Source organism: Empidonax traillii, unplaced genomic scaffold, assembly GCF_003031625.1.
Source record: "Empidonax traillii isolate 1590-97213 ecotype Southwest subspecies unplaced genomic scaffold, ASM303162v1 scaffold715:size483424, whole genome shotgun sequence".
In the NCBI taxonomy this organism is placed as follows: domain Eukaryota; kingdom Metazoa; phylum Chordata; class Aves; order Passeriformes; family Tyrannidae; genus Empidonax; species Empidonax traillii.
In genome coordinates, this window is record NW_020955908.1 from 325,638 (window position 1) to 340,162 (window position 14,525).

Here is a 14,525-nt window from a genome sequence, read left to right on the forward strand (position 1 = left end):
TAGCAGTGGAGCCCAACTCCAGCAGGATCAGGAGAATCCACTGTGGGCTCTGCAGAACACACTGCACCGGTCCTGGTCTCTGCTGCAGCTTCCATCATATGAGAAGCTCAAGGAGATTCTATTGATTTCATCTACTTATGCTCAGAAAAAGCTGAGTTGAGTTGTTGACTAAACTAAGCAGATTAAGGTGGTTAATCCAGATAAGGTTGGCTAAGAATGTCGTTACCGTACGTATGGCATTTCACATTTGGGGGGAAAATGGCTATTTTTAAACTGCTAAAATTCTACCTTCATATGCCAGTTGAGTTTATTGACTACATCAGTGTAATTGGGAGGTGTTTTATGTTCAGGCAGCCCTGGCTGGCACTGACCCAGCATTACCTGTGGCTACAGCTGGAAAGCTGCTTTCCAGGAGAAGCTGTAAAAGAGCCAGCCTGGAGTGGGTTATTGCACAACCTGCACAGCCAGAGCTCAGCAGGGGCACAGGCAGCCAGGGGGGAGGTACAGTACAGCAGAATGAAGTAGTTCTGAGGAGATATTTTTGGTATTTTTAAAGCATAAAAATTGTACGTATCAAAGTGTTCTAAATTAGCCAGAAGTAATAAACCACTGAAGCTCACCTGCTTAACCAAAAATTCTGAACTGCTTTTACATGTCTTCTGATCCAGCAGGATCTCCGGGAGATCCCCCCTCCCCCTGAAGTGGTGAGGATGTTACCAGTAAATCATCTGGGACTGACCCTGTCGTGCCTTTCTCAGGTTACAGCTTTGCAGTCCCAGCTGGGCCAGACCAGGTGAGAAGGGTCCAGGTGGGGGAAAGGGACAGCACAGGACCCTGATGGCACAACTGCAGCTTTTCTGCTTCCCCCCACCCCCTCCTTTTTTAACAGCATGACAAACACCACAACAATGAGGAGAAACTGCTTATTTCCATCTGGATTTCCATCCTAGACAGGCCTATCCTTTTCCATGTAGCATAAGTTTTCTAAAATACAAATTCCATGGGAACCCCATCTGATCTGTGTAGGAAAGATGGCCAGACTAGATAATGCGGGTGCCATCTGCACCAAGTTTACTATTTGCTGATTGGCACAGATGGATGTAATTACTAGTTACACATGCAGCTTGACTGGATTATTTATTTGCTTAGAAAAATATTCAGAAGATCCAGATTCCCATTTTTAAATAATTGTCAGACTGTAATACATGTTTTAGAGAAAATCCCACAACATGAAGTCTTAATACTGCAGCTGAAGGGCAGCTCCCCACAGGCTGGGCAGAGAGCAGAGTAAGGCAGCAGAGCTGCAGCAGCAGCAGTGCAACTAAAGCTGAGAAACTCAACATTCTGTGGCAATGTTTGGTACATCCCAGCAGCCTGGAAAGGCAGAGAGCTGATTCCCAAGAACTGCTGGCCACGTTAAACTATCAGACCTTTACAGGGAGAAGGATGTTGTCGCCTTCTATTGTGCCTCTTCTCCTTAACCGCTTTGTTTCCTTCCCACAGTTCTGAACATGCTTCTCCATGTTCTTTGTTTTTCAGACTTGGAGTACATAGGAATTACTATTAGGGAGTGGAAAAGGAGAGGCAGAACAAGACTGTTTGCAGTAGGATTCGTGCTGGCAGAGTTGTGTCTGTCCTCCCACCCCCCAGGCAGCATGGAATGGGTGAACAGAGGCTGACACTGGAAACAACAGACAGTGTAAGGTTTTACCTGGCCTGTCTCTCAAGCACTTAAGAGTTTGTGGTATGTAACATCAAAAGCTACTCCACTATGTCAATGCTACCACTAAAGCTAAATTACAACTCTCTATCTTACCCAATACACATAAAAATGTACTTTGCAACCACCAGAGAACAGTAGGTCCCAAATCACATACATAGTCAATTCACAGTATCTTGCCTTAAGACAAAGTGCCCTACAAAGGAAACCATACCTAAAAAGCCACACAAACTTGACATCAAATCCTTTCTCAGTAGGAAGACATTTATACCAATCAGTGGGAGGGCTTAGTGCATGTGGAAATGTGGTACTGGCTTGAAGCAAGCACAGCTCTGCTGCCCTGCAAAAGCAAGCACAAGGCTGCTCCCCTCCTCCTTGAGAACTGAGGAGAGGCTGCTCATGACACTGGTTGGGGCTTTGCTTTAGTTATTTTCTTCATCTGTGAACCAAAGGAAAGCTTCAGTCTGGCTCTTAAAAGAGACAATTCTGAGCTCTGTTAGTTTTGAAGTGGCCTAAGGAGATGAACATCAGTTACTGCTCGAGCCAGAGATGAAGTGTGATATGAAGTAGTAGTGTAGTATTAAGCTATGATGTTTGTTTGCTTTACAACCCCTATTTTGTGTGACAGTGCTAAACATTAAATCTATTGCTACATAGGAACAGGGAAACTAGCTGTTAACTAACTGGCTTATTAACTAACTGGCTTGTTCACTACAGGTCTACCAGCCAATCCAAAACATTCATTTTGAGTGCTCAAGAAATAGATCAGTTTAAGGGATCTTCTGACATTCTTATAAAGTTCTTGACTAACAGATAAGGTTATGGCTGAGAGGAGAGGGTCTTGTACTTGGCTCTGTGTTCATCTATTTCTTCCTTTGTTTTTCTGATACAGCTAAAAATTTCCTTGAAGAGTGCTTTATATTCAGGGAGAGCATTTGTGGGAGAGTCACTTAGCTCCACAACTGTGAATTCTTGATTGCTAGCCGAGAGATCATACTGGGTGTTCCCCACGTTTAGGTCTTTGGAATACTGCTTCAGCGTCTGGACAGCCTTGTGTTTCAAACAATCTTCATCCATCTGACACTTCTTCAAAAGTTCCTCATACTTCACTTTCAGAGCATTATACTGAGCATCAACTTCATTGAGCACAGAGATTCCTCGCTGCTTCACGGCCTCAGCTCTCCTGATGCAGGTTTCCTCGTGGCCCCTCAGGATGTCCGCGCCCACCGCGCTGCTCAGCAGGGTCTCGCTGCTGCTCCGCTTCAGCGCCTTCTTCTCCAGCTCTGTCACCAGTCCATCCTCTGCCAGGCTCTGACCCAGCTCCCTGTCCAGAGATTCCTTGAAGGAAATGAAAAAGGACTCTGGCACCAACTTCTCTGCATTATGGAACGTGTTTTCAGACTGAAGTATCTGCCGCATTTCGGCGACTTCTGCCTCCAGCTCCTCCGCCCGTGCGCGGTACAAGTCTGTATCCACGAGCCTCCGCTCCAGCTCGCAGTTCTCCTTCACCATCAGACTGTATTCCTCCTCCATCGTCACCCTCTTCTCTTTCTCCAGGTTCAGCTGGGCTTGCAGAACTGTAACTGCCTTTTTTAACTTCTCATTTTCTTCTTCTACAGGGCTTAACTGACTATCCATCGAAGTAATCTTTTCTGCAAACACATGATCGTACACAAAATACCTGCAGAAACAAAGTAAGTGTTATCAAACGTAGGAAGTCCAGCTGACCACACCTCCTAAAGGTTTCCTGTCCTGAGTAACTAATGACATAATTAAACTGTGTGCTGACAGCCCTCAGAGCACTCACAGGGGCCATTTCACTGACCTATCAGGCTGTTTAGGAGTCAGAACAGAGCTGGTAACAAGCTCCCAGCTTAGGCAGAATGGCAGCTCATTATCAGTTTCAAGTAAAACAGACAAGCTGATTGAATAAGCACACCTACAATTTAAGTTTAAATAAATATTGCCTCAGTGTAGCATGCAGTACTTCGACACTGTTTTTTTTTCACAGCGCTGCACTCTTGTAACTTTTGTCACTGTTGATGGCAGAAAGCAGCTTCAGAACTGACAAGGCAATTCTGTAGGATGGCATTCTCACAAGCCTTTGGCAGTTTGAAGCATCGAGTTATCCTTTCAATTGTCAAGAAATAACTTCATTTTGGATGTACAGATTTATTCTAGAGTAGAATATACAGAATATTCTACCTCCGTGTAGTGCTGAAGCCCAGACACAACAGCTTGTTTGTTGTGTCTTGTGACACAAGTTTGCTACTTGTGAACATCAGCTAATTCTTCTGCCAGCTTCTCTCATACCTCTGCTTGTGTCTTAGTTTTTAAAGCCTTGCTTAAAACGACATCACTGTTCTTTCCTAGGTAAGGTAGGGAGTCTTACTGGCGCAGGTCATAGAGCTCCTTCAAGCAGGAGAAGCTGTGCATCGATCTGGGCTGCTCAGACCTCTCGTGGCTCTTCCGCCCTCGGCCAGGCTTCTTCAGTTCTTCTACTTGTCGCTGCAGGTCATCTATGTGTGTTTGTAGATTTTCAATGGTCTCTGTCAAGCTAAAAGGTGGGAAGACTTTTAAATAGAACTGTCCTTTCAATTTAGCAGTATGGTGGCACACCGCTAGGCAGGGACAGCCACACACCTGGGCTGCTCCCACTGATTTTTACCAGCTGGGGGAGGGCTGAAGTTTGTTACCTTAATATCTTCTGTTGTGAAGCTCTGCTCTCTGCAACCAGCTTCTGATTGGTGTCCTCCAGTTCTCTCGCTGTCACATCCAGCTGCTCGTAGACCTTTGCGTGCTGGTCGTTCATCTGGCGCAGGAGCTCCACTTGCTTTGTGAGGTACTGCAAGACAGCGCTGCTGTTAGTGGGTCACGCTGCGAACACGAGCTGCCACTGCTCTCTGCGCTCTCATTCACATTCACAGAGAAACAAGCACGTGTCAGAGATGTAAACTCTTGTGTGGTTGAAAAGGCACTGTCAGTAACTCACCTTGCCTTTGTCAGGGAGGTTAAACCCAGGCTGATGAAGCAGCTTTTACCCAGAGGAGCTGGGTTTGTTGTGCCACCTGTCTTTACCTGTGCCCTCACCTTCTGGATGGGGTTGGTCTGTACTGCAGTCATCACAGACTTCAGAATAGCCTTAACTAGTCACTCTGTCCTAAATGTTGCAGTGGGCTCCAACAGAAATTTTCTAACAGGTTTGACCCACAACTCAATTGGCATTAAAACTGGAATACTGGGTAGCACCATCCATAATTAAAATTATTTTTAGCTAACCTAAGTTCTTCCAGGCTGAAGCAGCATCAGGTTCAGCACAACAGAATTTAGGTTGTGGTCACACTTAAGTATGTGGGTTAATGTGTGTCAGGCAGTATAATCAAATTATTGAATTCAATCTTTAATTACTCAAAGTGAACTATTCCAGTTACTGTAATCCCAAACAAAGGCCTCCTGGCCTTTCTTAAAAAATAAAGCTTCACATGAAGTAGTCTCAATTTAATCCTCTTGGGTTTTACAGTTAGCAACACAGACTGTTAAGTTTCCTGAATAATGTCAGAAAGCTTAGAAATCTCAGCCTAAGTGCAGTTAACAATCACTTAATGCTCTTAATACAAGTGCCTCATATTGTCCCACTCAGGACATGAGCATTTGCACAGACTTGAGCAAAAAAACTAACCCTCTAAATCTGAAATATTCTGCTCTTGTGTACAATTTATTTCTTGCAGTGTATTCTGTATTACTAAATGCTACTTACTGAAAAACAGAGCTCAGGAAGAAACATCCAGCAAACTCCCAGGCAGAATTACCTCTCTTTACACAGGCCTCTGACATATTCAAAACTTCTAATGTTCTACTTAACCTTTCACCTCATTAGAAGATTGGTGGGTTTACATTTTAGGCAATTTAAGAACAGATAATAAGTTAATCTAGGACTAGTAATTGCTGCATACAGACTTGCAGAAGCTCAACATGATAGCTGGTAGGTAGATCCTTTTGTAGCCTGGGCACACATGACAGAGGATTTACACCAAAATAGAACGTAGATTAGCAGCAGAATCTCAATGTGACCCATTTTAGATTAACTTTCCCTATTGGTTATGGCTGAAGGAAGGAGCTGGAGATCCTCAGATTTTCTTCAGGACTAGGAGTGTGGCTGAGCACAGGAGCCAAGGCTGTGGTGCCCAAAAGATTTCACCACTGATCACAATGAGACTTTGCACAAGTTTGAGATGAATGGAAGAGGTGAAGCACCACTTTCTCCACCTTTCATCTCCAGTATCTTCAGGGCTGGTGTCAGGTTGGCCTGGTATAAATCAGACCACCAAAAGGTGATGTAGTAATAAATACTTTAGAAGTTCATACTTAATCCACCTCCCCTGCAACTGAGCACCTAAAATTAAGCAGCAGATGAGAGTTCTTGCTTTCTACCAAATGATAAAAGGAGAGTGTCAGTATTTCCAAAGTCTGAGTGCTGAGAGCAGATTCTGACAGGAATGGAGTTGCCCTTTCAATCCAGCATTTATTACATCTACAATGATTAGTCAGTGGCACACGTGTCAGCACAGAGGGCAGACATAATGATGCAGAGCTGTAAAATGCTTAATATGTTAGCATTTAATATATGAGATGTAATCTTAAGCACACCACAGCCTTTGACCCTTCTTTTTCAGTGCAGACAAGATAGTGCCATACTTCAGAATTATTCCTTAGCCAGTTCTAGACTTTGCTACCCATAAGAACTGAATTAATGGCAAAAAAGCCCCCGAAGATTTACAGGGATATACTGTACTGAAAAAGCTAGTAAAAAAAAATTCAGGTGCTACAGGAGCAGCTGAAAGATCACATTTAGGTTACAGAGACAAGCACTTGAAAGTTGGGAAAAATCAAGCAATAGAGACAGGATATGCTATTTGCACGTGTATCCTGTGCACTGGGGTATCCTGCATTCCCACAGGACAGGAACACAGGCATGAAAATCACAGACTGAGCTGCTTTGACCAGCACAGTGCTACACCTTGCACATACCAACTCTATTGCCAATTCTTCCAGGGAATGCCTGCAACAATTCCCTGTGCCAATTAGCCAATGCATTCAGTTCCTCAGCTGGAGGCTCTCTCTGGGTATTTGAACAGGGGGGTCTTTTTCCCTTTTCTACCAGAAATCCAGAGGCAAGAGAAACTTCTTTGGAGAAAGAAAAGGTTTGTGTTGTTGTTACACTTTTAAACGGGACCGAGGAAAGACAGAAGATTGAGAGAGGGGATGGTGGAACTGAAGACAGCACGTTACTGCAGCAGAGAGGAGGACAGCCTGCAGGATCTGTGACTCGACACAATCAGCTGGGCAAATAAAGGTACAGGCACTGTTTATCTGTCAGAAGCACCCCAAAAACTGTTTTCCCTCCCTCTGGGAGCTGCTAGGACAACTCAATATACATCTCCTACCCTCAGTGGGGGAGAGGAGGAAAGAGAATAAGGAGGTATCAGATAAAGCCTTCAAAAAGTACTATTGACCAAGTCTTGCCAAAGTAGGATTTTGAGGGGAAAAATTAATCTGTCCTGTGTGAGGTGGTGTGACCACAGAAGTACTTGACCCTGAAACACAGCAGTTATAGATCACTGCTGGAAGGACACTGGTGACACTTCCTGGTGCTGAGGCTCTGTTATGTAGTCAATAAACACTGACCCACCAGAACAGCTTAAGCAAATAAACTGGCTTAAACCAACAGGATGTTGCATTCTTAATAGCACTCGACTATTTCTGTAAATCAATGTAGCTTAGCAATTATGTATTTTCCATATTTCAAGACAGTGGTAAAACGCAGCTGCTGATTAAGTAGCTCCACTCCCTGAGCCAGGTCAGTTATCACAAATTTATGGTGTGTTATTTCAAAAGGTGTGTTGTAACTGTGTTAAACACTTTCTTAAACATGGTTGTACATGCAGGTGTTGAACCCTGTGTACAGTATTTGTATAGCACCTTGGAAGTGTTTGTCCTCTCCAGGTCTTCAGAATTGATCTTTTTATAAAAACTATTCAAGGCAATGAGTTATTTTCAGTCTCTGCATAAGTAAATACATTTTTTTAATGCTGTGGCACTAATATAAATATCAGCCTTTCCAACCATTGTGTCAGAATGAACAGGATAACAAAGATGACATTTAGAACATAATAGAGGTAAGGGCCAAAGTAGGAAGTACAAACCAAAAATATCTTCTAAACTGTTCATCACTTAATAAAAATGCTGCATTTGTGTTAAGATGACTACCCTAAAGGCACCTATATAGCTGTAAGTATTAAGCTTAGAATTCCTAAAGTTGCCATCACAATAGTAAGGACTTTGAGTCTGAAGTTGCAGCTGTACAAAACCCACCCCCTATATGTAACTGCAGAAGTGCTGCTTGCACAAAGGATTCAGATTTGGTGAAAATCGGGTGTATACCAGTCACAGCCTGTCTCCTGTGATTCATACCAGAACCAAACTGAAATGCTGACTACATTTTCAATATGTTGTCAGTCAGCAAAGTACTGAATATTTAATAATTTAATTATCAGAGACCATGCATTGCCCTCTAATAGCTGAAAAGATCTCATTAGGCTGGCAAATGCCAGGCCTGCAAGAACACAGGCAATGTAAAAATTAAAAAAAGAAATTGCCAAGGATGGCAGGATTTTCCACCCTGTTACACAAAGATGAAAGGCTCTGAAAGGATGGATATGTTTCTGGGCTTTATTTTCCTTGGAAAATGCAGAACAAAATATCCACCATGTCCTATACTACGATACTATTTAAGTGGGGTATTTTCTGGGTTTTGTTATTTGTTTGTTGGCTTTCTTTGTCATTGTACAGGGTTTTTTACATTGAAATAGACTTTAGTTTCCTTTACCCCACCTCAGTTTAGTGGAAGTACATATCCCCAGATTCTACTTAAATCTCTCTCCTGCATTATCAGCATTTAAATTTCAGTGCAGTAACCATTAAGATTTTCATATAATAATTTAAATTATTAAAGCATTTATCGTCATATAACTTAATGTCATTTTACCTGGCAAGATCAGCAAAGTTCAGCAATAAAAATAACTGAAGTAACTTTTGTGTACAAAAAAGAAAAATACCAATCATTTCTCATTAAACAAGCCCAATCCAACATGGCATTTAATGGCATAAAGCTTCTGGTGCTCAGAGAAACAGTTCTAAGTGTGATCGACCCATACAGCTTCTCAAATTCTCAAAGCAGCAGAAGTGGTGAAAGATTGTTCAGTATTTTCCATCAGATGTCAAGAAATTCAGATTTTAACTATTATGTTGCAGCTCTAGATGCCTTAACATCTGGAGCCCTTCGATATTTTACCTCAATCTCCTGCAGTTGCTCTTGGTTTGTTGCATACATTTGCTGCAAGGATTCCTCTAGCTCAGTGTTACGGTCCAGCAGCGTCTTCCCAAGCTCAGCAGCAAGGTGAAGGTCTAAACAAAGGAATCACGTTTGCAGGTAAGTGATAGAAACAATCATAGAATCTGATTTTGAAGCATGTTAATCAGATACTCAAGGTACTTTTTTTACTGCCATTATAACCCCTCCCCCAAAAAGAAAGTGAGCTTAGACTTTAGTAGAGCATAACACGGGATCAAACTGCTAAATGAGAGTTTCAGGTGCTTTCTTATGGTGAAAGAACAACATCAAAAGACAGAAAACTGATGAAGACATGCAGCTATTCTGCCTTTCAAGCTCATAAACCCAGGTGACGAGAATTGTTTCATGTGCTCCAAAACATCACTTTAAATGTCATTTGTTCTCAGGCACTTAATCTCAATTTCACTCCAGTCATCTTCAATCACCTCCAGGGTGCAGTGACTGTAGTTGTTGCAAATTAAGAAATAAGTCATCTGAACTCTCAGTTCCATTCTAGAGGGAAGATATTTGTTCAGCAGCATCAGTAGTGCAAGATATTCTACATTATTATGTTTAAAAACGTGTAATTTAAAAGCTAACATAATGTGACAAAGTAATACATCTTGGTGTTATTGCTAAAATTGTAATTACTCTGCAGGGTATTATTACATGTTAAGAATACAAGAGATTTCTAAAACTCTCCAATTTTCCACCTCCTTCCCCTCGCCTGGACCGTGACCTGCATCCACACAATACAACCTAGTTAGTTTTCACATAGAACTTGCATCAGTAATGGCAATGAGACAGAAGAAAAGTCAAGAAAAACTCTGATTCACTTCAAGACCTAAATTAATAAACCAGAGATGTATTTTATCATCAGTAGTTATAGCTGGAGCAGAAAATGCATTCCATTTTCCCTTGATTGCAATGCCCTTGTTTTAATATGTTATCTTATGTCTTTCCTGCCCCTTCGCAATTATCTTATCAGCCTGGCATTGTAACAGATCCAGCCCTGGCCCAGGATTGTTTTGTGCTAACCTTCAGTTTGGCAGCCTGGCCAAAAGGATTACTCCATCTCCATCCATAAGCCAAAGACCAAATTCAGACTTCCAAGGACAAGTGAGCACAAACATTTTTCTGTAAAGTTGCAGATGTCCAACTCTGGCAAAACAACAGCTGTGCTCCTCTTTTACACTCTCTCTTACAACTCCAGTGCCTTGTCTCCTACCTTAAGGTCAGGTTCTTAGCATCAGTGCCACAAGAATATTTCAAAGAAATCCCAGTGCATGGGAGTTCTTCAGAGTTTCCGAAGATGTCCAACTAGGAGCCCCATGGCACACTGAGTTCTATTTAGGAGGTTATCCTTACACAGCACCATGCCTTAAGGAACACAGCCTATCCTAGAGCTGGGTTTGAAGTACTTGGATAATGAAATCTTAAGGTGTCCTACTTAAATTTTTCCTATTTTGTAAACAGATTTCATATTGTTTACCCATGGACAGAGTAACTCCCAGTCAGAAACCAAGATGTTTGTTCTGTCATTACAGAATACTGTGGTTTTCAAATCCTGCAAATCCATTACCCTATAGAAAATGGAGTCCCCATTCCCAAGTTCTCACACTACACAGATCTTTACTAGGAGCTACAATCTTTACAACTAGTCAGCAGTACTGGCATCATTCAGGGCAAAGACTAAATAGTCCATTCTTTTATTTTAATAGAGTAGAATAAGAGCTTTAGAGAGGATTTAGGATTATGTTAAAGACATAATGCATAATGGAATTACTTGCTGTCATTTCCCTTCCCAAAGTGAAAGTTTGTTTTGATGTTTAAGTGCATATAAGAGTTTACAGTTTCATTCTTGAATGCCCCATCACCTCCTAAATCAAGTAGCACATACCAACGGTCCTTGGGATAGGTTGGATAACAGAATTCATGTCATACTTACACTCTCATTCTGTTTATTAGACTGGCAGAAGCACAAATGGGAGAAACCTGCTATTTTATAATTAGGGCAATTTGTTTCTGAGGGGGAGAATCCGGGTGGAAGCGCTCAGGAACACACAGTAAGACCTGAACTCCAGGGAAAGCAAGAACTGAAATAATTTCACCTCTTCTAAAATGAAGAATTTGCTTTGTGTCCTTTTTTCTGCATTGTCAAGTATTTCTAAGCCCTATAAAGAGCAAATTTTACAATGAGATATGTAAAACACATGTTCTCCAGATACAGGAGGAAAATTGTTAATTTACATTTCTCTTGAGAGAGTTACTGTAGAACACTGGAAGCACATTGCATCTTCTGCTGTAAATTTATGTAAAGCAACAGCTAAGTTCTGACACAGACATGCATTTTTTCCTTTCCACCACAAAGAGGGAAGCAGAGAGGTTTTTAATAATGCAAACTGCCTGTGTGCAGATCTTAAGATCTTCGTTTTAGTAAATCTGATTAGTTGTGCTGGAGTTTAACAGCCCCATCAGAAGGCTCTGAGACAAAACAAGACTTCAAGGATTCGTCTTCCGTGATGCTGAACAGCCTTCACTTACCAGCACTTCACACTCTCTTCTGACAGCATTACTATCATTGAAAAAGAGATAAAAACAGTACCAAAATCCTTCTCTTCCACTTTTTCATAGCCCACCTAGCAAAATTATTCAGAGAATTTTCAATCTAAAGTTAAGCCTGTTCTTTTAAACAGCAAAAGGCATTAGTAGTGCAAGATATATAAATAAGCCTTGTTGAAGTTTACTTAACTGTAAAATTAAACTCTTGATTTTTTTTACTTGGTTTCATGTCTTCTATATTCAGAATACTCTCTGTTCTGTAAAAGTGAGTAACAGCAAGATGTAAAAAGAGCAGCCATATAAAAGAATTCTTTCTCAAAGGTCAGCATACTGCAGCAAAACTTGGACACTGCAGAAGGACGGCTGTTCTCATCCTTACAAGAATTCCATCAGCATTCTGTTTTCATGAACAGCACGCCAGAAAATCTCATCTCCATTGTCAAGGCAAGAGCTTTGGTACGTACAAGCTGTCAAGGTTTTCCAAAACCCTACCCTAATTTTAAGAAGTTTCAAAGGCTGGCTGAGAAGGGCTACAAGTTTGTTTCTGAGTGCTTGCTAAGGTTTTACAACCCAGCTTTTCTCATAAACCTACTTCTGTTTTTAAACATGCACTGATTGTTTGGGTTGTGGGGAGTTTCACGAGCCTTGATAAGCAATCTTACTGCCCTGTTTATGTACACCGGCACAGCACAGGTTTAGGACGAGGAAGTTCATCCCTCAGACTCCAGAAATGAAGTGCAGCATTCCTGTAAGGAGCTTCTTCGTTGCATTTCAACCTGCCCATGTGTTTATTTTCCTTCCTCCTTTCCCTTTTGGCAAGGCTATTAGTCACGTCCATTTAGGCTTACAGAGAGAATCCCCAGAAAAAGGGTTGTTCACATGGTGAGAGCGCACTAACCTCGAGAATGGAATACTGTTCCTTAAAAGCTCACAGAGAGTCAACTGGTGATTATTTCACTCTTTTTAATTAAGAGATGAAAGTAAAGAAACATCAAGAAAGCAAGAAGTCAGTTGTTATACATTGTGAAGTCTCTTTGTAGGTCTTCTATCCCATAAACACTGACTGAGTAAAAACATTGCTTCAAATTTTCATCTCTCCTCTCTTTGACAGCAAACTATGGTTTCAGGATCTTACTTAAACTGACTTGTTTGTATCCTACAGCCAGGAAAACATCTATTTCAGGCAAAGAGTATCTAAATACAGCTTTCAAACAGTTAGATATTTTATACAGCAGACAATTAGAGAGACCTGTTCCTGTGTCAAAACAAAGTTTCTGCTGTCGGATGCCTGATCTCAGTGTGAATACGGCTTAGCTTTCCTTATGCTTTACAGAACAGCAGCACCCAGCAACCCCGTTAATGTATTTCAATCTAAAAGCAAAAAGCGTAAGACTGGAGCGGGTTTGCAGGAAGCCACTTCACAGCTTCGAGATGACCTTTTAAAACAAACTCGGGATTAACAACAAAAAGTAGAACCAACTAAATACCAGTCATAAATGCCACTAAGCTCTTAAGGAAATTGCACATTCTTTCCATATCATGCCTGCTGAAGATTTTTAGTGCAATTATACTTGTATTCCTGAGGCTCTTTCTGCATCTGTGAAATGAGAACAGGATCTACCTCTTCCATATGATGTTTTAAGACCTATTGATGGAATGACATACAGGAGCTAGAAATGTAGAATCCTGAGGTGTAGCGGAGTTATTTGTGTATTTTAATAAGAAAACCTGAAAAGATTTTAATAAGACACTTGTAACTAATCGAGCACTGCTACAACTACACCTCCACCGAACTGGGAGCCCTTACAAAGAGCTCAACAGGGCGCAATAGCGCATCCCACCCCGGTGCTCCCAGCGCCCGCCCCGAGCAGCAGCCGCTTCGCCTCCCGTTCAAGGTGCAACTTTTCGGAGCCGCTTCCCTGCCGGCGGCCGGAGAGGAACCCCGACACGATCGCGCTCGGCTGCGGCGGCTCCTTGTCTCAAACAAAGGCGGCCGCAGCCTCTCCCGGTGACAGCGATCCCGCGGGGCGGGCAGCGCGGCCGTGCGGGGACCCCCCGAGCCCGGCACGACCCGCCCTTCCCGCCGCCGCCCCGCGACCCCGAGCGCCCTCCCCGCCGCCCCTCCGCGCCCGCCGGGCCGGTGTGTCCCCGCCGCCCCTCACACGCCCTCCCTGCCGCAGCCCCTTCCCTCACACACCCCCGTGGCCCCTTCCCTCACACACGCGGCTCTGCGCGCCCCTTCCCTCACACACCCGGCTCGCTGTAGCCCCTTCCCTCACACAGCCCCGAGGCGGATCCCCACGGCCCCTTCCCTCACACACCCCACTCGCCGCACCCCCTTCCCTTACACACGCGGCTCTCCGCACCCCCTCTCTCACACGCTCCCCGCTCTCCCCCGTCCCGGCTCACCTTGCTGCAGGTCTTGCTGATCGTACCAGGGCTCATCCTCGCGGATTTCGAACTCCTCCACCAGGCTGTCGGCCAGCATCGCGCACCTTCCCCTCACGGAGGGGGCGCGGCGGCGGAGCCCACCCGACGATTCCCCTCGCGCCGAGCGGGGCAGGGCGAGCCCGGCAGCCTCTCCCCGCCTCAGCAGCCGCCTCCGGCCATTGCCGAGCGGTTCCGGACTTTGCCGAACCTCTCCCCCTTCTGGCCGGGCTGCGCCGGCGGCAACGTGGCAGCGGCCGCCGCCCGCCCCCCGCCTCCCGCGATTCAAACGCGGCACCCTCGCCTCCCCGGCGGGCGGCCAATGGGGAACCGCCCGCCGGGCAGATCGACCGGAGCCCGCACCAATCACAAGGCGAGCTCGTTCCGAGCAGCCAATGAGAGCGGAGAGGGCGCTGGCCCGGGGCG

General features: G+C 43.8%; 1 protein-coding gene across 1 annotated transcript; it reads right to left on the bottom strand.

Annotated features, from left to right (window-relative positions):
* Window positions 1-2,157: 2,157 nt before the first annotated feature.
* On the bottom strand, window positions 2,158-14,345 carry CDR2 (cerebellar degeneration related protein 2). Its single transcript, XM_027900203.1, has 5 exons — window positions 14,082-14,345; window positions 9,072-9,184; window positions 4,417-4,565; window positions 4,113-4,277; window positions 2,158-3,401 (listed from the first exon to the last, which is right to left on the bottom strand). The coding sequence occupies exons 1-5, from the start codon at window positions 14,158-14,160 to the stop codon at window positions 2,540-2,542; spliced, it is 1,368 nt and encodes a 455-aa protein (XP_027756004.1). The 5' UTR covers window positions 14,161-14,345; the 3' UTR covers window positions 2,158-2,539.
* Window positions 14,346-14,525: the final 180 nt, after the last annotated feature.